The sequence below is a fragment of the Pyrgilauda ruficollis genome, unplaced genomic scaffold (genome assembly GCF_017590135.1).
Source record: "Pyrgilauda ruficollis isolate IOZ18807 unplaced genomic scaffold, ASM1759013v1 scaffold235, whole genome shotgun sequence".
Classification (NCBI taxonomy): Eukaryota; Metazoa; Chordata; class Aves; order Passeriformes; family Passeridae; genus Pyrgilauda; species Pyrgilauda ruficollis.
Window position 1 is genome coordinate 291855 of NW_024523095.1, and position 17940 is coordinate 309794.

Consider the following 17940-nt stretch of genomic DNA (forward strand, 5'->3'; position numbering starts at 1 on the left):
GTAACAGAATGGGCTATCCCTGGTAGTATGTCATCAGTCCACTTCTGGTCTCTCTATAGAGTCACAAGAAATTTCTGTTACCTCAGACATGTCCAGCATGATGCTACTGGTCTTACATAATCATTTCAGATTCAAAACTTGGAATGATCAACCTCTTCACCTGTCTTCTAGTAAAAGCAACCTGGAAATACATGCAAATGGAACAAATAAGTAATAGATTAATTATTTTACAGTAGAAGCAAAGCAGCACACTGCTGAGTTTAACAGATGTTTATACAGTGATCAGCCAGCAATGCATGAAACTGCATTGTTCACTTGAGCTAACGGTGTCTTCTCTCCCACATACAGGGACAATTGTCCTTAGTTTTTCTGCTTTACTGTCCAGGTAGCCTTCCAAATAATCCTTCTTCTCAAGGGACAGACTCAAAAGAATGAACCCAGCCTATATAACCAATAAGTAGAACTCCTGAGGATCAGACGACTCTCTGGGTTGCATCTGAAAAATCAAGCACTGTACTGTGTATGTCCGTATCCTAGGAAAAGTACATGGGTTTTTTGTATGTGTGTTTTCCCTCCTCAGACACATCTGAGTGGGGACATCAAGCCAATCAGGAGTGGACCGGATGCTACTCAGTCCTTGGGTACCTCACTGAAGACACTGGCAAGACTTTTGGGGTGAAATCAGAGTCCTGGCTAAGAGGAGCATGAACGTACTTAGAGGACCTCAAGGACTGTGGAGAGACCGAGTGGCACCAAGTGACGCTCCACTGGCAGTTCCTGAAGCAGGAATTCTGTGAGAGGGAGATGGAAGATAGCTCCTGTTGGAGCATTTTGGCTCTGTGCCCTTCCCATTGCCAAATCAGCAGCCACTGAACCAACCTCTACTAGTGATGGGGAATGGAGGCCACCTTGAGTGCGACCCCTTCTCTTCCCTTCCTCTCCCCTCGGATGAGTGAGAATAGTTTGGCCTGCAGAATGCAAGAGCAGAAGAACACAACTCCACCTCTGTCTCTAGTGCCTTGATACAGGTCAAGAAATGCAGTGCAGAGAACAAGAATGGAGAAACCTGCTGAGGAAGGGTGCTGAGAAGGAGATACTTTGTGGAAATCTAGATCCCATTTCACTTAGATTCATGTTACTGATTTGCTCTGCTAAGGGAGAAGCATGTTGGCATTCATTTCCTCCAAAATATGTTTCCTAATCTCTTGAGGAAATATCTTTGGCCTTTATTGGCCCTGTCTTTACTGTTCTCCTTGTTGCATGCTGGCATGTAATATGCCTGGGACTTTAGGTTTCACAACTGCTTGTAGGTCAAGACTGGCCACATTTTGCAGTGTTTCTGAAGGAATAAATATATTTAGTATGTTAAAGGTGTCTTATCTTTCTTGCCACTTTTAACTTTTTTCTTTGTTCCTTAACATTTTTAAGCTCTTTGTGTCTCTCTTACTAGCTGGTTTCTTATGCAGACAATGAGTATTTCACCATAAATTTGGGGCTTACATGCACAATGCACCTTCTGCTATGTAAGCATGTCAGCCTCATGGCCTGCTATATCTCCTGAATGAATCTAAGCAGTGGATCCCAAATTCTCAGCTGGGAATAGCTGACCTTAAGGGTCTTCTTTGGTAGATCTGAAACATGCACCAGGCTACCTCAGTGTCTGTTCCATTTGATAGAGTGGTGGTAAAGGGATCCAATACAGTTTGCTTTGAATGTCCCTTTTGAATGGCTTTGTTGGGAGCTAAATTTCAGTGGGACTGACCTACAGGAGTCAGTCTGTTGGCAACTGGGAACATGGAAAATCACCAGGATGGGAATCCTGACCTAGGTGTGTTCCTGTCTGTAAGCTCTTCGTCTCTCTCTTACTAGCTGGTTTCTTATGCAGACAATGAGTATTTCACCATAAATTTGGGGCTTACGTGCACAATGCACCTTCTGCTATGTAAGCATGTCAGCCTCATGGCCTGCTATATCTCCTGAATGAATCTAAGCAGTGGATCCCAAATTCTCAGCTGGGAATAGCTGACCTTAAGGGTCTTCTTTGGTAGATCTGAAACATGCACCAGGCTACCTCAGTGTCTGTTCCATTTGATAGAGTGGTGGTAAAGGGATCCAATACAGTTTGCTTTGAATGTCCCTCTTGAATGGCTTTGTTGGGAGCTAAATTTCAGTGGGACTGACCTACAGGAGTCAGTCTGTTGGCAACTGGGAACATGGAAAATCACCAGGATGGGAATCCTGACCTAGGTGTGTTCCTGTCTGTAAGCAGGAGGAAGGCTCTGACTTGTCTGTACAAGAGCTTGGCACTTGATCCTACATAGTTTTACACTGAGACATCCTGCAATAAAGCAGATCTCAGTAATGTGTTTCTACCTCCCCACTGCTTCCTTAAACTTTCTTAGTTAACTGTTCTGTAATACTGGTTAATGTGTGTCTGCTTTCCTGCTTCCTCCTGTTACACCTGTACGGAAAACAGCAGTAACAATTTATAAGCCCTATGACATGAAAAGTATGCTTTTTATGGTCCCTTTCTTCTGCCTGGAATTTCACATAGGAGAAAACATGATAGCCTGAGAGTGGCTGTGGGAATGAGTGGCCTAGACTGGACTGCTCCTGCTCTTTATACTCAGTTTAACACCTCTTCATTCTGTATTTAGGCTCTTAAAATCTCTGATCTCCACAAGAGGGCATCTGTTGATTTTAATGAATGTCTAGATGTATTTAATACTTAAATGCAGGTGGATTGAGTCACTCCACTTTATTACACTTAGGTCTGTGACTTAAAAATTCGTTCAGACTTATCCTTTCATACAGTTATCCAGAATGGAGACAGAATTGGTGTTTCTCCTAAGTGATGTAGCAACTAGAAATTAAGGTATGCATGCCAGTTCACCTGAATTCTGTTCCTAGGTGGAAAAACTAGCTGTGGATGAATAATATATTCTTACTGTTTCTGACTGCTACATAATAAAGCTGTGCCTCAAGAAGTTAAGCCTGTGTGTAACAATAAGCATGATGATGTTGAATGCTTGCATTTCACAGAATGCTCAGGAGTCAGACTTCAGGATACTGTGTGATGCAGCCACTCTCACGTTCATCATCCAGTGTAAGCAGTTGTTGTAGTGGATTGAGGGAAAATGGAACATCTGAGGAAGAGGATAATGACAGGGTGGGTGTATGATCTCTAACAAACAGAGGCTACCCTCCCTGATTTTACCGGGTGCATTATTAAAACACGTCTTCTTTGCCCTCTCCAGGAGCTGACGTGTTCACTTAAGGGCCCTCCAAAACAGGATTCAATGGTTCAGAGTATGTGGCTGGATGACAGTGACTGCACACCCAGTACTTCTAGCTCACCAGGTAAAAAAGAAAGAAAAATAGAAAAAATCCTCTACTTACGCTTCTAGAAGCGTATGAGAGGTTGAGCCAAATCTTTTGTATGCTGTACTTAATATTTTAGAAGGACAGGTAGATGACAGCCCAGGAAAATGGAGAGAGAAGCTGCCATGCAAAGTTTAATTGGGAAAGAATAAATAGTGCTGTACATACTGCAAAAGGAGTTACAGTAGACTGCAAAGAATTAAAGTGTTCATGTTTTTTCTGTGGAGAGCTATGGTTGCATTTCTGAATAAACTAGATAGTTTGGATATGGGATTACAGGAACTGCTTCCTGAACAAAGCAGTCATGCTTTGAACAAAGCAGTCAGTATGCTCCTGAGAAGGTGGGTAGTCAGGAAGCTAACCTGCACTGAGACTTTTTTGCCAAGGTTGGGCTCTTAGTCTAGTACTTGATTAAAGCTGACGTAGTTGATTAAACTCAGCTTGGATCCATTCACCGTGCAGAGATGATTATAGTCCTTAGAAGTTCTCTTCAGTCCCATAGCAGGGACACCTATTGTGTTTCCTGCTGTGGAGCTGGATCACCTGCCCTGATCTCAGAGCCTGTTTGCAGTTGTATTTCACTTCTGTTAAAATTAACTGGTTTGGATTGAAGCACTTCTTGTTGAGCATCAGCCTTAAGCTAAAATTAGGGAAAGTCTAAATCAGTTTCAATCTGTTTCTGAGAATGAGGCTGTGTAAGATTTTGGGAAAGTATGATTGAAAAGACTAGGCTTTTGAGTTTGGGAAGTCATTAGAAACTGTGAAAGGCTAAACATTTAACATTTGTTGCTGGAAGACTGGAATAGAAGCGTGTTGAGGTGGTAAGAGATACTAGGGATTATGTGTATGGCAAGGAAGAGAGTTGGTTGGAATGAACCATGAAATCTTTATAGGAATTGTGTGAAAAAGGATTGTTTGTAAAGAATACAAAGGTGAGAAGGTGGAGTCAACTTACTTTGAGAATAGAGTTAGGTCTCATTCCCCACAGCTGCCATATATGAGATATCAAGAGTGGCCATCAGATAGATCCCTGCATAAAATTGTCCGTATCTTAGCAACAGCACTGAAGATGAGATGCTGTCAGATATTCTGCAGAGATATCTGTTCTATCAGATATTCCTCTTTCGTTGTGGATGCTGGAGGCAGGGATGCTTTCCATTGGCCTCTTCTGCTCTTCACACATAGTTTCTCTGTCTGCTCTTTATTATCTTACAGTATACAAATCATTAATATGCATCACTGAGAATAATAGTTACAGAGAATGCAGTTTAAAGTTCAATGTAATTTTTAGGTTTTACAACCGTGGGGACAGAGAGCAGTATTCTGGTGGTTTACTTTTGCCCTTTATTGAGTTATCCAGTAAGTATTCAGCCACAGTTAATGCACTGTGTGAAGTCAGACCAAACTGATTTTTTTTTAAATGGAGAAACCTAAGACAAGCCCACTGTGAGTCTAGATCCTACAATGAATAAATCCAGCATTCCTGACCCATGTACACATTCTTGGCTTCTCCAACTTGCCTTTCAGATTGAGAGAGCAAAGTTACAGGGAAAAAAAATGTCAGCAGTCTGTGGTCATTATGCTCCCAGATCATGACACAGAGAACTGCCTTTGCCAAAATATTTTCTGAGTTGGCTTTAAAGTACCAGCATATCTCATGTGCCAGTGTATGTCACATGAGGCAGAGGTGACTTTCTCCCTAGCCTCAAGGGCAGGATAAAAATTCAGCTATAACTCTCCTTAACACTTAAGACACTACCAGTTGTGTTAGGTATATTTTTATTTAGTTACTTGGCCTGTTAGTCACTTCCTACAAAAAACATACATCATTATTAAATTTTAGCATAGTGGAACTGGAATATATACAAAATAGAGAAGAACTCTCATACTGTAAATTCATGTTGTTTAAAACCACAGTTTAGCAGCATTTGGCAGTGATTCACTAGTTTTTAAATCTCAGTGTTAAATTACATAATGGCACTGGGAAAGGGCATAATCTGCCTTGGAAAAAATGATGAAACAATAGTTGCATCTTATCTGTTTCCTAGAAAATACTGGTGAAATCACATATAAGCCAAAAAAAAAAAAAAGTGTTCCTGGGAAAAGCATCTGAGTTTACCATCTTACTGCAGGAAGCCCTTGTTAAATTTCTTCACTTTCCTGATTGAATTGTGGTTAGATATGCCATCAGACGTATTTGTCTGCCCATTCTACCTTAGCATGTTCCACACTAAACTCTTTAATTCAAACTCTTTCCATTTTCCTCTGATTTAAAGAAAAGATTTCATATTCTACAATACAGATTTATGTTGTGATGCAGCTATGCATAAACTCCCACAAACTGTACTGGTTGGAAATTACCTTATTTAGTAATTTTAACCATAGAATGGATAGAATGGAGGATCATCTAAGAGTAAATGTAGAATGGTTTAAGAAGGCTGTTATGTTAGACATCTTACTCATTTTTTGGAGAAATGTGTATGGTGAATATAAGCTGGTTACAGAAAGCAGAAGAATGCCTTTAATTTGTGAATTTTGCAAGCATTTAATCCCTGGTTTTGCCATGGTGTTGATATGTGATGAGAGGCAAATTCCTTAAACCTTGAGGTCAGATGTGGGAATCTCAAGGGAGGGGTCAGAAGAAGGAAGAGAAACACTGTGAGAGCGTAAGATTAGAGTCTGCTTCACAAATGTGTATCCTTGAGAATAAGGCATTCAGATTGTCTGGAACCAGTGGCTGATGACTATTTTTTTAATGAAATGAAAGCAGTCACTTTCCTCATGTTTTGAGTTGGAATGAAAAACAGATGACGGTAACACTAGTCAATTTGGGCATAGGTACACTCCTTTCACTCTTACCTGTGGATGAGCCACAGATCTGTGAAAACCAATTTGGAGTAAAACCAGCTATGTGTGCAGCTCCTGGGATACCCTCTTGATTATTTTTGTATTGTTCTGTGCTTGGTTCCCTTCTAGGAAGCAGGTTGCTTCCTTCCAGCAGTGTTGCTGGCTCCACTGGAAAAGGAAAAGGCAGCAAAGCAGAGGCTCAGCACCATAATCCAGTAAGTGCTTTAATAAAATGTTTCATTCTCACTTGCACAGAGATAAGGATGGGAGAAAAGAGAGAGGCTTGATTTAGGAGCCATTGCTTGCTGAGGGTTGAAAGGGCAGTAGGAAGGCGCTTGCAGGGGGAGGTTAAAGCGGTGCTTGTTCTGCAGGCCTCCATTTTGTGCTGTGTGTGATGTCAGCGCTGGAGCACTGTCTGCTGCACACAGGGTGAGGAGCACAGGTAATGGACACGGGGGGAGGAGAGCCATGGGCCCCTGGCCATCCCTGCCTCTCTGAGGCAATGCAGCAAGTGCTGTACAGCTCTCTGGAAACAGAGTTAGTCCTTTACCTTCCTGCCCGAGCGATCTTCCATGGCCAGCCAACTCTGGGCTGTCTGATTTACCTAAGTGCTCCCTTTCCTGGCTGCCTTCTCCCTCTCAGGGAACAGCATGTCCCATTGAGATTCTGTTTTCTACCCTAATCTAGGCACAGTTTCTTTCTCTTTCTTTCTTTCTCTTCTTGTCTTTGATTGTTCAGTTTCCTTTGCTCAGATACAACCTACCTTTCTCTGTGCCTAACCTCTGCTTTTTATAATATTTCATTACTTTACAGAACCCCTTTTTGTTGCTCATTTTCTGATGTGCCTATCTGTACACTTGCTTATTTGCTTTCAGCCTAGCATTGGTGGGACCTACTTGTCCATGCCAGTTTCACAGCTTTTCCAGACATGGGAAGTGGGACTTGATTTCCTGGTGAGGCCTGTAATAGAGCAAAGGGGAACACAACTTCAGGTTTGTTCCCTAGAATTCATAGTCCAGTTTTGCCTGTGTTGTTGAGAGTCTTTTTGCTCAATGTCCCTTTCCTTGCCCAGTATCTTCTCTGGCTTGACAGCTAAACAGCTACCTTGAAAGTGGTGGGGATGTGAGGCTCTCGGGAGCCTCACATAGTTTGGTATGTAGCTGAGTAGAAGAGGATCACCTTTATGGAAGAAAATTCTTCCAGCTATTCCTAAACATTCCTAAATAGCTGATAGTGCTTATTTTGCTGTTCAGATCCTCAGTGCTTAAGTTTTAGCTGCCCTGCCACCTTGTGGCATTCAGAGCAGTCCGGTGAACAGTTCAGCTCCATGTGGTGGTGGCCACTGGTGCCACAGCCGATGAGAGAGGGGAGCTGATACCACTGAGGCTGCTTCAGTGTGTGCTAGGACAAAGATCAGAACTGAGCATGACAGTGCAGCTGCCAGCCACTGTTTACTGGGGTCATGCCCAGAGTGTTTGCCTCGAGCTTGTGCTCACATCATGGCTCTGTAACACAGGAGCAAGGTTGTCTAAATGAGGGGCAGAACTCCCTCAAAGTTCTGCTGCCAAGCAGGCAAATTTTGCTCAGAATAGGTACAGGGTCAGAATTGCAACAGTCTGCAAACTCACTGATACAAAGGCAAAGGCTGTGGTTTTGCATTTACTGGTGGCTATTACAGGCAATAAGCAATGTATCTCAGTAGTACTCCAGTATGATTTTAGTACCTAAAGTTTCGAGCATTTAATTTCCACTGATTTGAAGTAGGTCAAAGAGCGTTTAAGATAATTTCATGAAATATATTGCAGTCTGTAGGATCCATGTCTTTTGGTCCATCTGCCAAATCAACAACATTATGCCACAAAGTCTGCTTATTTTTCAGTTGATCTGGTTCAAAGAACAAAGTTTCATGAGACCCTGCTTTTCACTGTGAGATTACTTCCAGATGTTCTTTGAATTCTCACCAGCTCCTTACCAGAGTACATTATTTCCACAAAAGGGCATTTTACCCACTCCTGAAATAGCACTACTGGCTTAAAGTGATGTTTTAGTCATTCCATCTTATCACAACCTCTGAATCAGTTTGATAGCACAGACTGGAGACTAGCAAGTTTCAGGGGAGAAATGGTAAAAAATTTCTGTAACATGGCTTCTAGGGACTCAAAGAAACCTATGGCACCCACATCCATGGTAACCTCCTTGTCATTCTAACTCCTCTTATCTCTCACAAAGATTTCCTTCAGTTCCAGGCTGGATTTGCCCAAAGACTAATGGGTGCACTGGTAAAAAGGAGGAAGGACACATGCATTCCTAGGGTATTTCCTGAAGAGCTGAAAGAAATAAAAATTGTGGATGGGGGAACAAATGATACTCCCACAACACTTAGAGCTGTCATGAAGGACATGAAGGATACAGATTTTTTTTTCTGATGCTTTGTTCTAGGAATTGCTGTTCAAGTAAAAATACACGAATATGCTTTACCTTAAAAAGACAAAAAAGTGAATTCCAGCTGCTGCTGTTTCATTTGGTGATGCATCAGAGAGTGTGGAATCATGGAGAAATCAAACTTCATATAAATCAAATTTCTGTGTGTCATTCCAATTCAGCCAATACAGGGCCAAGCTCAAACTGTTTCCATGTGGAATTTCTTATTTTAATTGTTTGCATACCTTTCCCTCTGCAGACTACATGCTTGGAAGTCACTCACAGCCATATCCAAATCACCTTTGGATAGGCAGCAATTAGGGCATCCTTGAGGAAGAAAACCAAAACAGAGTCTACATCCAGTTGAATCTACACAACCATACTCCAAGGACATTCCTGTAAAACTTGGATTAGTTAAAAACCCCTGCAAGGTTTGGGGTTGGTGCCCACGAATGCACGTGTGTGGTGGTTTCCTCAAATATCAGTCACTGCAGAGCAAGGTGTCCCAAATATTGTCCAGGATGGGGACAGTTCCTTTTAAAATACTTGATTGGTTCCCTAGACTCTACTTTGGGCTTGAATTGTGTCCTTTCCAGCTGCCATGATGCAGAGTAAAAGGAAGCATTAATATCTTAGCCTGTGCTTCTTATGTCTATGTAGTACACTGGACTTAAAATAAAAGGAGAATGTGGCCAGCTTCTCTTAGGTTTTGTGTGTGTGTGTTTATAAAGGACAAGCAGGAAGACATGAGAAACCCAGAGATCGCAGCCCAGAAACTACGTAATCCTTGTGTTTTTAGGGTAAAGGAAAGAAAACCAACCAGGGAAGGAGAATGTTCACTCTGCAAGAAGTTAAATCTTTAATGTTAATCTTTGATCTGTTGAAAGAAAGAAAGCACATTTGTATTGGTAAGCACCTCACCAGGCTGGTAATACTGGCAAACCCTGGTACTTTTTTCAAAATTAGAGATGAGACCAAGCAGTAAAGTTAACTTAAGGATAAGAAAGCCATCTCTCCATAAAAGTGAATATATTCAGGTAACCACTGAAGACTGACAGATATATATTTTCCTTCCTATATATTTCCCCTGGACTTTTCACAGCTTGGGGCTTGGAACTGGTCCCAGCCATTTTTCACCTGTAAGACAAACCAGCACAAAAAAGATATGTTAAAATGTAATCCATACAAGTAATTGGCCGGTCATTTTTCTGCAGCAGGATTACTGTTCCTACTCTTGTGAAAGGTAACAGCTGGTGATGGAATACAGATTTATATCTTGTTTGGTGTGCTTCAGCCAGCTCCATAAATCTTTCACTGTCTAGTCACAACTGAAGAATTATCTTCCTCCATTACAGACAAGACATTCTGCAGGTCAGGGGTATTCCACATGAGGGAGAAATCAGTTATTTTTAGGACTTGCTTTTTCGGGGGGGCTAGGGGTTAAAAAAAAAGCAAAAAAAAAAAAAGGGTACAAGGCTGCAGAGTCAGAGAATCAAAAAGAAAATCTGATTAAGTCCTTGGAGCTGAGACTAGAAACTAGGCCACAACGTTCCAGTCAGTATTAGTGACTGCTGTAGTGGGTGTTGGGTACTCTTCTTCCTCACTCTCATGTTCATCAAGAACATTTTACAGAATCAGAAACTCATCCAGAAGACTAAAAAGAAAAAAACCTCAAAAAATTTCCATTCTGCGTAAGCCTATGACTAATACTAATTTGCATTAATACTTTCTGCTGAATGTTTTCCACAAATGCATGAGCTAATTATGTGCATAACTCTTTCTAGAGACACTCTCAAGTGCCAAATCTTGAGATGGATAGTCAAATGCCCTCTAACTCATAAAAACCAATGACTTTAGTTTTATTATTTATCACTAGCTGCTTCAATCTCTTAAAGAATTTAAAGTGTGTATTATTTTAATAGAAAAATGAAAAGAAGGATGGTCAATATATGAACAACATAAACAGCTGTGTAGGTAGACACAAGTTATGGATTGGGGAGCTGTAATAATGTGCTTTTACTAAGAAGGAACAGATAAAATGAAAATGTTAGAATGACACAAAAAAAAAAAAAAAAAAAAAAAAAAAAAAAAAAAGAAGTACCAGCCATAGTCATAATCTTAGCCAAGGCCTACTGTCCAGTACCAAAAGGTTACATATGAATGTTTTGAGAATGGCACATGGACCACAAAGCCTTGAAACACATGAAAAGAGGGTGTGAGAGAGAGAGAACTAGTTACTTCTGGTCTGGAAAAAGGACATTTGGTCATTTTAAGTGTACTGAGACAGATTTCAGTCAGCAGTTTCATTCCAGGAGAAGGATAACCAACGCTATTTAACATTTGAAAGCCCTTAAGAGTGTTTTACTCAGCTGCATTACATATTTTTTTCCAAGAGGGTGAAAACATGAAACCAAAGTGATGAAATGAGGCAGACTCACCTATAACGCTGCCTAGCAGCTCTAAACGATCAGAGCCAAAAAACAGATGAGGTTCCCCACCATAATGTGCCACAACAGCAGGCATCCCAAATGCCTATTGACACCATGGAGATGAAACAGAGAATGTTATAATGGGAGAATTTCTTGCAGTCATATAATCAGTCTTCGGGAATAAGTCCCCACAACTTCTAATTTTTTCCCTCCCCTTCTTTTTACCTTCTTTGTTCTTAAAGATAAGCCTAATGCGTTCTTATGAAAGTAGGTGACTCTCCAGAGCCTGTGTGCCCCTTTTGAAGGAGCATAAAAAACAACCTGATTAATCCACAGTTCTATTTCAAGAAGCAATAAATGGTATCTCTCAGTACTGGTCCTGTCCTTGCTGTCCAGCTGGAATGAGTGGGTCAACCTTATTTTTCCAGATGACAGTGAGATAAACTAGCAACAACAGTGAGGTGGTTTTCACACACTGGAAAACAATTAGTGCTTTCTAATCATCACCCTCATGGTTCTCTGCTTCCCTCTGTTCTTAAGAGAGAAGGAATGCACAGCTGTGAAGCCCAGTGCCATTGCAAGCATCTCACCCCATATTTCAGTGCTTCGGTTGTTGTGTCTTTCAGTCGGTCCTTCACTGTGGGGGATGAAATCATTTCAAGTGCCTTCTGGGAGAGCTCTGCTGAGAGCCCAGCCTGTCGGGCAACCTGTGAAAAGATGATATAATTGAGAATACTCTAAAAGTAAATATTTTAATTCCTACCCTGGTCTACTTAATTTAGTCTTCAGTTTTATCACCTAAGGTCTATTGACAAAAAAATTTCAAAATACTCTTGAAGCACTTCTTGCACAACTGTCTTGCTGTATTCTCAACTTATTCATCATTTAACAACTCTCAGATACAAAGTAGAAGAGACATTTTAAATCTTCCAAGCCCCAAATCTGCACTTTTTTTTCCCAGGAGTTCCTAAATGGAAGAAAAAAAATGAAAGAACCTTTGATACAATGACTCATCAGATAACTTACAAAAAACCTCAAACTGGTATTATGGAAAATAAAATCTCACTGTACAAGCCTTAACCAAGACTTAAACAGTTTGTGTTACAAATGTGGCCACATGGGATCCGTAAGTGACACTGCATGAAAGACACTAAATCACAGAGGTTTAACAGTTGCTGGTGTTACTGATGGATCTTTTTCACCTCCCCCGAGCCTCTGCCACACAGGAATGAGACAAAGTAGCCAAACTTAAATGTCCAATGTTTATCTGGTAACAGTGACTTACAAGTATTCTTTAAATAAAGTCTTCCACAACAAAAGAAAAAAAAAAGGGGGAAAAAAAAAAAGAGAGAAAGAAATGCAGTATTTCACATGGAGAAGTAATCCTGCATATGCAGCTGTTAATGACTCTTTCAATTACTTTTTTTTTTTTGTTTGTTTAGCACCCACATTTTCGCGTGCCTTCCTCCACTAACACATCAGGGAAATGAGGAGCTCTTTTGGACTGTGCTTGAACAGGAGGTTAAACAAGTGTACCACTGGACTGAACAAAATGCTTGGTAGCCACTGTTTAGACTGCACCATTTACACAGTGATGTAGTATTTGGTCCTCACCATTTCAGGGCAGAAAGAGGATTTAAGTGGACTGGGGCAGAATTCAGACCACACATTGCTGATATAGCAATTTATGTGAAGCTGCTTTTGATTAAATAAAGAAGTAAAAGACTACTAAGGAATTATTATCAAGTTTTAAAAGTACCATTTTTCTGACTGCTGTGTAAAATAAATCCACCTGTAAAGACTCAGATGATTGGCTGGGACCGCTCAGCCACCTTTGGATGACAGATTTCCAGAACAGTCTAGTACTTGTTGCAGGGATGAATGAAGACAGGCACAAGCAGACAAGGGGAGACCACCCTCTCTGCCTTGATGCACAGGGGGGATACTCATTGACTGCCAAACTGTGACTAAATTAGAGATTGTTCTGAGTATGAAGTTTGTGGCGCTGAATTTCTGCATGTTCTTGCTTTATTTAAATAATGATGGATTCAGAGACAATGTGACAACGTTCTGTGTATATTTATGTGCTGGGTCTAGCAGGAATGGAGCTACCTTGCTTCACAGCAGCTCCTACGGTTTTGTGTTTCAGATCTGTGACCAAAATAATGCTGATAACATCCCAATAATTTTAGCTCTTGATGAATAGTGTTTGCACAGTGTCAAGGCAGTCTCTGGTTCTCACTCTCCCCCCACAGTGAATAAATTGGGGCTTCACCAGAGGCTGGGAGGTGACCTGAACTAACCCAGGAGACAGACCGTGCCACATGCCATGCTCGGCAGTAACTGATGAGGAGGGGTTTAGGCAGGTTAACCTTTTTCTTGGGAACTGGCTGAGCATCAGTCTGTGTGTAGGTGGTTCTTTGTTTTCTTTCACTCTGTTTCCACTTCTCTTGATCTCAATGCACAAGTTTTCTGGCTTTTATTCTTCTTTTCCTCTTCCCCTTTCCTCCTGGGCAGTGGGAGGAAGCAAGTAAACACCTGTGTGGTGCTTGACTGCCTACCAGGGTAAAAGTACCACTTTAATTATATCTTTAGCTATAAAGATAATTAATTAAATTATATCTTTAAATAAAGAATAACTTCAATTATATCCTTCAAATCTTGCTTCTTAAAAAGGCAAAGTGCAAACCTTTGCTGAAACTTTGGTAAAAAAGCTACACTAAGATGAAGCTGAAGTGCAAGAACTAGACATGGTGGGGGGGAACAGCAAGACTGCAAGCTTCAGATTTCAACTAGGGATGTTGGATAGGAGAGACTAGTCATGGACAACTCCTCTCTTTTCTTCATATTCCAAGAACATATAAAATAATGAAGAAAGGAGAGACCTTCAAGAGGATCTACTGGTATAGTAACTTACATGCTATTACAGCTTTTACTGCAATAAACAAAATCAAAATGGGAAAAGAAAATACATCAAGAGTATAATTTCCAGATACATAAAAGGGCAATATAGCACTGAGCTTAACAGAAAATGTGACTCCATCACTCTAAGGAAAGTCACTTTCCCCAAGTGTTGCATTGCACCTGAACATTTCATATAGCAGCAATGCCTCAATGCATTCTGCAGAAACTATTTATACTTCCATACTGTTAATAAAACAGTATCAACAGGTAACTCGTTGTCCAACCTGGGTATCTTGCCACATAAATTAACAAAAAAAGAGTGTATTCTGGTTCTGAGTGTTATGTAAAAATACCCCAAAAAAATCCAAACAGAGCTGCAAGGGAATTTAAATCCATTTTTCTTCAAAGTCATCAATAAGAATATCTGTCAGAAATGCAGAAGCACCAAGAAAAAGGAGACACTTACAGCCAATATGTTCTCTGGCTGACTGATGTCTTCATGCTGGTAAAGGAATAAAATAAGTAAATCAGTATTTATTGAACAAAAGCATGTCTCGGATTTAAAAGCAAGTTTTCTAAGAAAACAAAAATAAACCCAATACTAGTTGCTGGAGAAATTACCTCAGAAAAGGTCTTAAGTCACTTAACCTAGGAAGTATTAAAGTGTTTTCTAATATGAACCACTGATCAAGCCTGCTGGACCCATCATATATAGCTAAAAGAAGGCAAATTAAGCTGATTATAAGCTTGTGGCTTCTGAACCACTGTGACCTCAAGTTTCTGCTGTGACTTTTCATTGAAAGACATTTTCTTCCTCTTGCTGGAATTCCACATTTGAATGATGTGGGACAGGGAAGGTGACGGAAAGGGTCAAGAAGTTAGTTGGCTGCATAAAATACTGACCTGTGACCAAAAGCGCATCCAGAACTCCCTCGATAAGGGTTCCAGGTACTGTGGGTTTGTCATGTCAATGGCTGTGATGAAGCGCATGGCCGTCAGGCTGCCTGCATCCGTGGGGAGACAGAGGAGCACTCAGACAAGGCACAGCACCAGGAGCAGGTGTGGTCTGCACGACTGCTAAGAAGAGTGTGATCTCCCCTGTAAGTCCTGAGAAACCCACAGTCTGTACAGTAAAGCTCATGCTGATCCACTGTTATCTCCCCTGCTATTCACAACCACATTTCTCCACAAATTTCTTTCATGGCTATGAATGCACAGACATCATACTGCTCACATGTTCAGGAAAGGGCTGCACACAGGGAATTCATCTTCACCTTTACCGGTAGGGAGAACTGGAACCAGAAGTGCTAGGGATGTGAAATACCAGCTAAGACTCTTACTTGTGCCCATGATGTGCTGGAAGGCATCTGGGGACATGCGTACAGGCACCTGGTAGTACTTTGCCATCCTTTTCATATCCTTCAGCAGGTATTCCCCTCGCTTTGGTAACATTGCTGGCGGCTTGTTACCTTTTAGGAAAAAGTTCTGTTGAGATTTCCAGCTGTATTATAGTAACACTGAACAACACTGGACAAATTATACCTCATACGTACATATACCTAAGGAAGAGTATAATTTCATAGAATAATTTCATATTGGTTTACTGAACCATACTTGGCTTTTCCAAAGATAATGCTATTATGATTTAAACATGGTTTATTTCAGTTTTACACAGATCAAACCTTTAAGATAGCTGAATCAGTTTTAAACCAAGGTACAAATGTACCTTGGTTTAAATGTACCATAAATCCTAGCAGGGATTTATGTTGATTCAGACAGATGACTTTTCAGCTAGACAACTCCTAATGCATGGGTAAACCAACGTAAAGACTTGTTAATTCATGATTTATGCGTTGTAAGTCTTGGTGATCTAATTAAGGCCATAAGTACTGTTTCAGGACATACTTGTATCCTTCCTGCATATTACAAAGTGCAAGTGTTGCACAAATTAATTCTGGTTTAAAAGCTAACTCTAGGAAAACACTCCATGTCAAGTTATTATTATTACTTATTTTATTTATTTATTACTTATTTTATTAATTTACTTATTACATTTTAGAACAGATGGACTTTGGCACAGACTGTCTGTGTAGCTGCAACGGTGTGAAATTCCTTATGATTAATTTCTCAATCCCTTTGGGGCTCCACAATCCTGCAGTTAATCTGTTACTGGTGCCACAACTTAGTTCAGAGTTGGCTCTGCACACACCCAGGGCCTGCACACTAAGTGCTCTGCTAATGAAGAAGGCATCTCCCTGCAGAGCTCATCTCCCTGTACTCCATACCCGTTTGTTGCATTATGCCACCAAGGAAAGCTGGACGGAAGCGCAGGTCAATATTCCAGATGTGCCGGTACCGGCAGAGAGCCTGCAACGTGAAAGAGTAGTGAGGGATTCACAGTCAGAGATGTCTATAGAGCTGTGTGCAGCTAAGGCAGTAAATACTACAAATAAATCCTTTCCTATTGTATTAGGGCTAGTCCTAAAGCCTTTCCTGGATGCTGCCAGGGAACTCTGATCTCAGTAACACCGAGGGGTCCCTATTTGTGTCACGACTATCCAAGGCTAAGCAGCGGTAAGTATGGGAGAGGTCAGGCTGAGCTCATGATCAGGACACTTGCATTTTTTAAATATGAAAGCTACCCCCGAAGCAAAATGTTCAGCACTAACTCCTGCACTGCCGTTTGGCTCGGACACGCTTCCCTGGTGTCCCTGGATTTCAACACGCGAGGGGGAAGCCCAGGCACCCCACAGAGGTGAGAGAAAAATTAACTTCGGAGCGCAAAGGGCGCTGCCTGCAGCCAGCCGGCCGCGCTGCCCTTGAGCGGCCCTTGCGAGGGGGAGGCGGCGGCGGGACCGGCCGGGCGCCAGCGCCGCTCCGGCACCGCGGAGAGCCGGCAAGGGGCTCCCTCCCCGTGCCGACCCCTCACCTCAAACGCCAGCCAGGAGTACGGGGAGATCACATCGTAGAACAGCTCCACGAGCGTCCGGCCCATCGTGGCCCCGTGCCGTGCCGTGCCCTGCCGCCGCTCCGCAGCGTCCCGCGGCCGCAGCACCGCCCCGCGCCCGGAGGGGGAGGGAGCGGCAGCGGCAGCGGGGCGGCCCTTCCGCCGCTGCGGGACGGAGCCGCCCCCGCCGCCCCTCCGCTCCGCCCCCCCGGCCCTGCGGCTCGCTCCGCTGGCTCTCCGGGGGGAAGAGCAGCGGTGCGATCGCAGCGGGCCGGGAGGGAGCCTGTGCCCTTGGCCGTGGCGAGGCCGCGGGAGAGCAGGCTCCCGAGAGGGAGCCCGGGAGCTGACTCGGCGGGGCAGTCCAGCATGTTTTCCCGGGAGCACGGCGTCCCTGCCGGATCAGCAAGCGATTTACGTGCCACTGGCCCTTTTGTCCCCCTACCCTCCATTTTCGCCACACTTGTTCATCCTCCGTTCACCTAAGCTCTTCCCCTTCCCCGCCTTCAGTTCCTCCCCTGCCCATCCCACAGAAACGCTGTGCAATCCCAAAGCGCTCTCGTTCTGCCGCGGTTCCCTCCCCGCCGCAGCAACGCCCTTTAGTCCTGGATGTTACCCGGAACGTGCTCCTGGATCCCTCCTTTGGCTGTAATCTTGATATTTTTAGCAGATCTCTCCTTTGGCTGTAATCTTGATTTTTTTAGCAAAGCGGCTTTCTGAATTATGGGTAACTTTAACTCAAGAATGAAAAGCCTGAATCCCAACAACAGGTTGTGACCCCTCCCTGAAGTCTTTCTTAACACCTGAGTACTGGGCAGCGAGCCAAGAAAATATTTTTCGTTAAGAAAATATTTGGGAGAGAGCTGGGAAACTTAAGTGTGAAGCATATTGGTGGCAAAAAAAGAATAAATAAGCGACTGAAAAAAAATTCTATTTAGGAGACTAGGTAGGATTTCTCCAAAGGGGAATCGTGCCTTACGTTTTTCTGAAGGGGTCAAAAATACTGCAGAGTGT

General features: G+C 42.4%; 2 protein-coding genes across 10 annotated transcripts in view; one reads left to right on the forward strand and one right to left on the reverse strand.

Annotated features, from left to right (window-relative positions):
* The window catches only part of LOC121354691 (rap1 GTPase-activating protein 1-like), a 41791-nt gene extending 32119 nt beyond the window's left edge, over positions 1 to 9672 (forward strand). For 3 of the 9 annotated variants that reach the window (XM_041469470.1, XM_041469471.1, XM_041469472.1), the window contains 4 exons: positions 3043 to 3169; positions 3258 to 3360; positions 6358 to 6443; positions 6600 to 8643. In XM_041469470.1, coding sequence (XP_041325404.1) covers positions 3043 to 3169; positions 3258 to 3360; positions 6358 to 6443; positions 6600 to 6623 — 340 coding nt within the window. In that variant the 3' untranslated portion in view covers positions 6624 to 8643. Of the gene's footprint in view, positions 1 to 580; positions 1410 to 3042; positions 3170 to 3257; positions 3361 to 6357; positions 6444 to 6599; positions 8644 to 8908 lie in introns of those variants that run through there. The other 6 variants (XM_041469467.1, XM_041469469.1, XM_041469468.1 and 3 more) reach the window with 6 other exon arrangements.
* On the reverse strand, positions 9485 to 17072 carry GSTK1 (glutathione S-transferase kappa 1). Its single transcript, XM_041469477.1, has 8 exons — positions 16912 to 17072; positions 16268 to 16349; positions 15323 to 15451; positions 14886 to 14986; positions 14449 to 14484; positions 11669 to 11785; positions 11088 to 11181; positions 9485 to 9786 (listed from the first exon to the last, which is right to left on the reverse strand). The coding sequence occupies exons 1-8, from the start codon at positions 16975 to 16977 to the stop codon at positions 9746 to 9748; spliced, it is 666 nt and encodes a 221-aa protein (XP_041325411.1). The 5' UTR covers positions 16978 to 17072; the 3' UTR covers positions 9485 to 9745.
* Between the last annotated feature and the right edge of the window lie 868 nt (positions 17073 to 17940).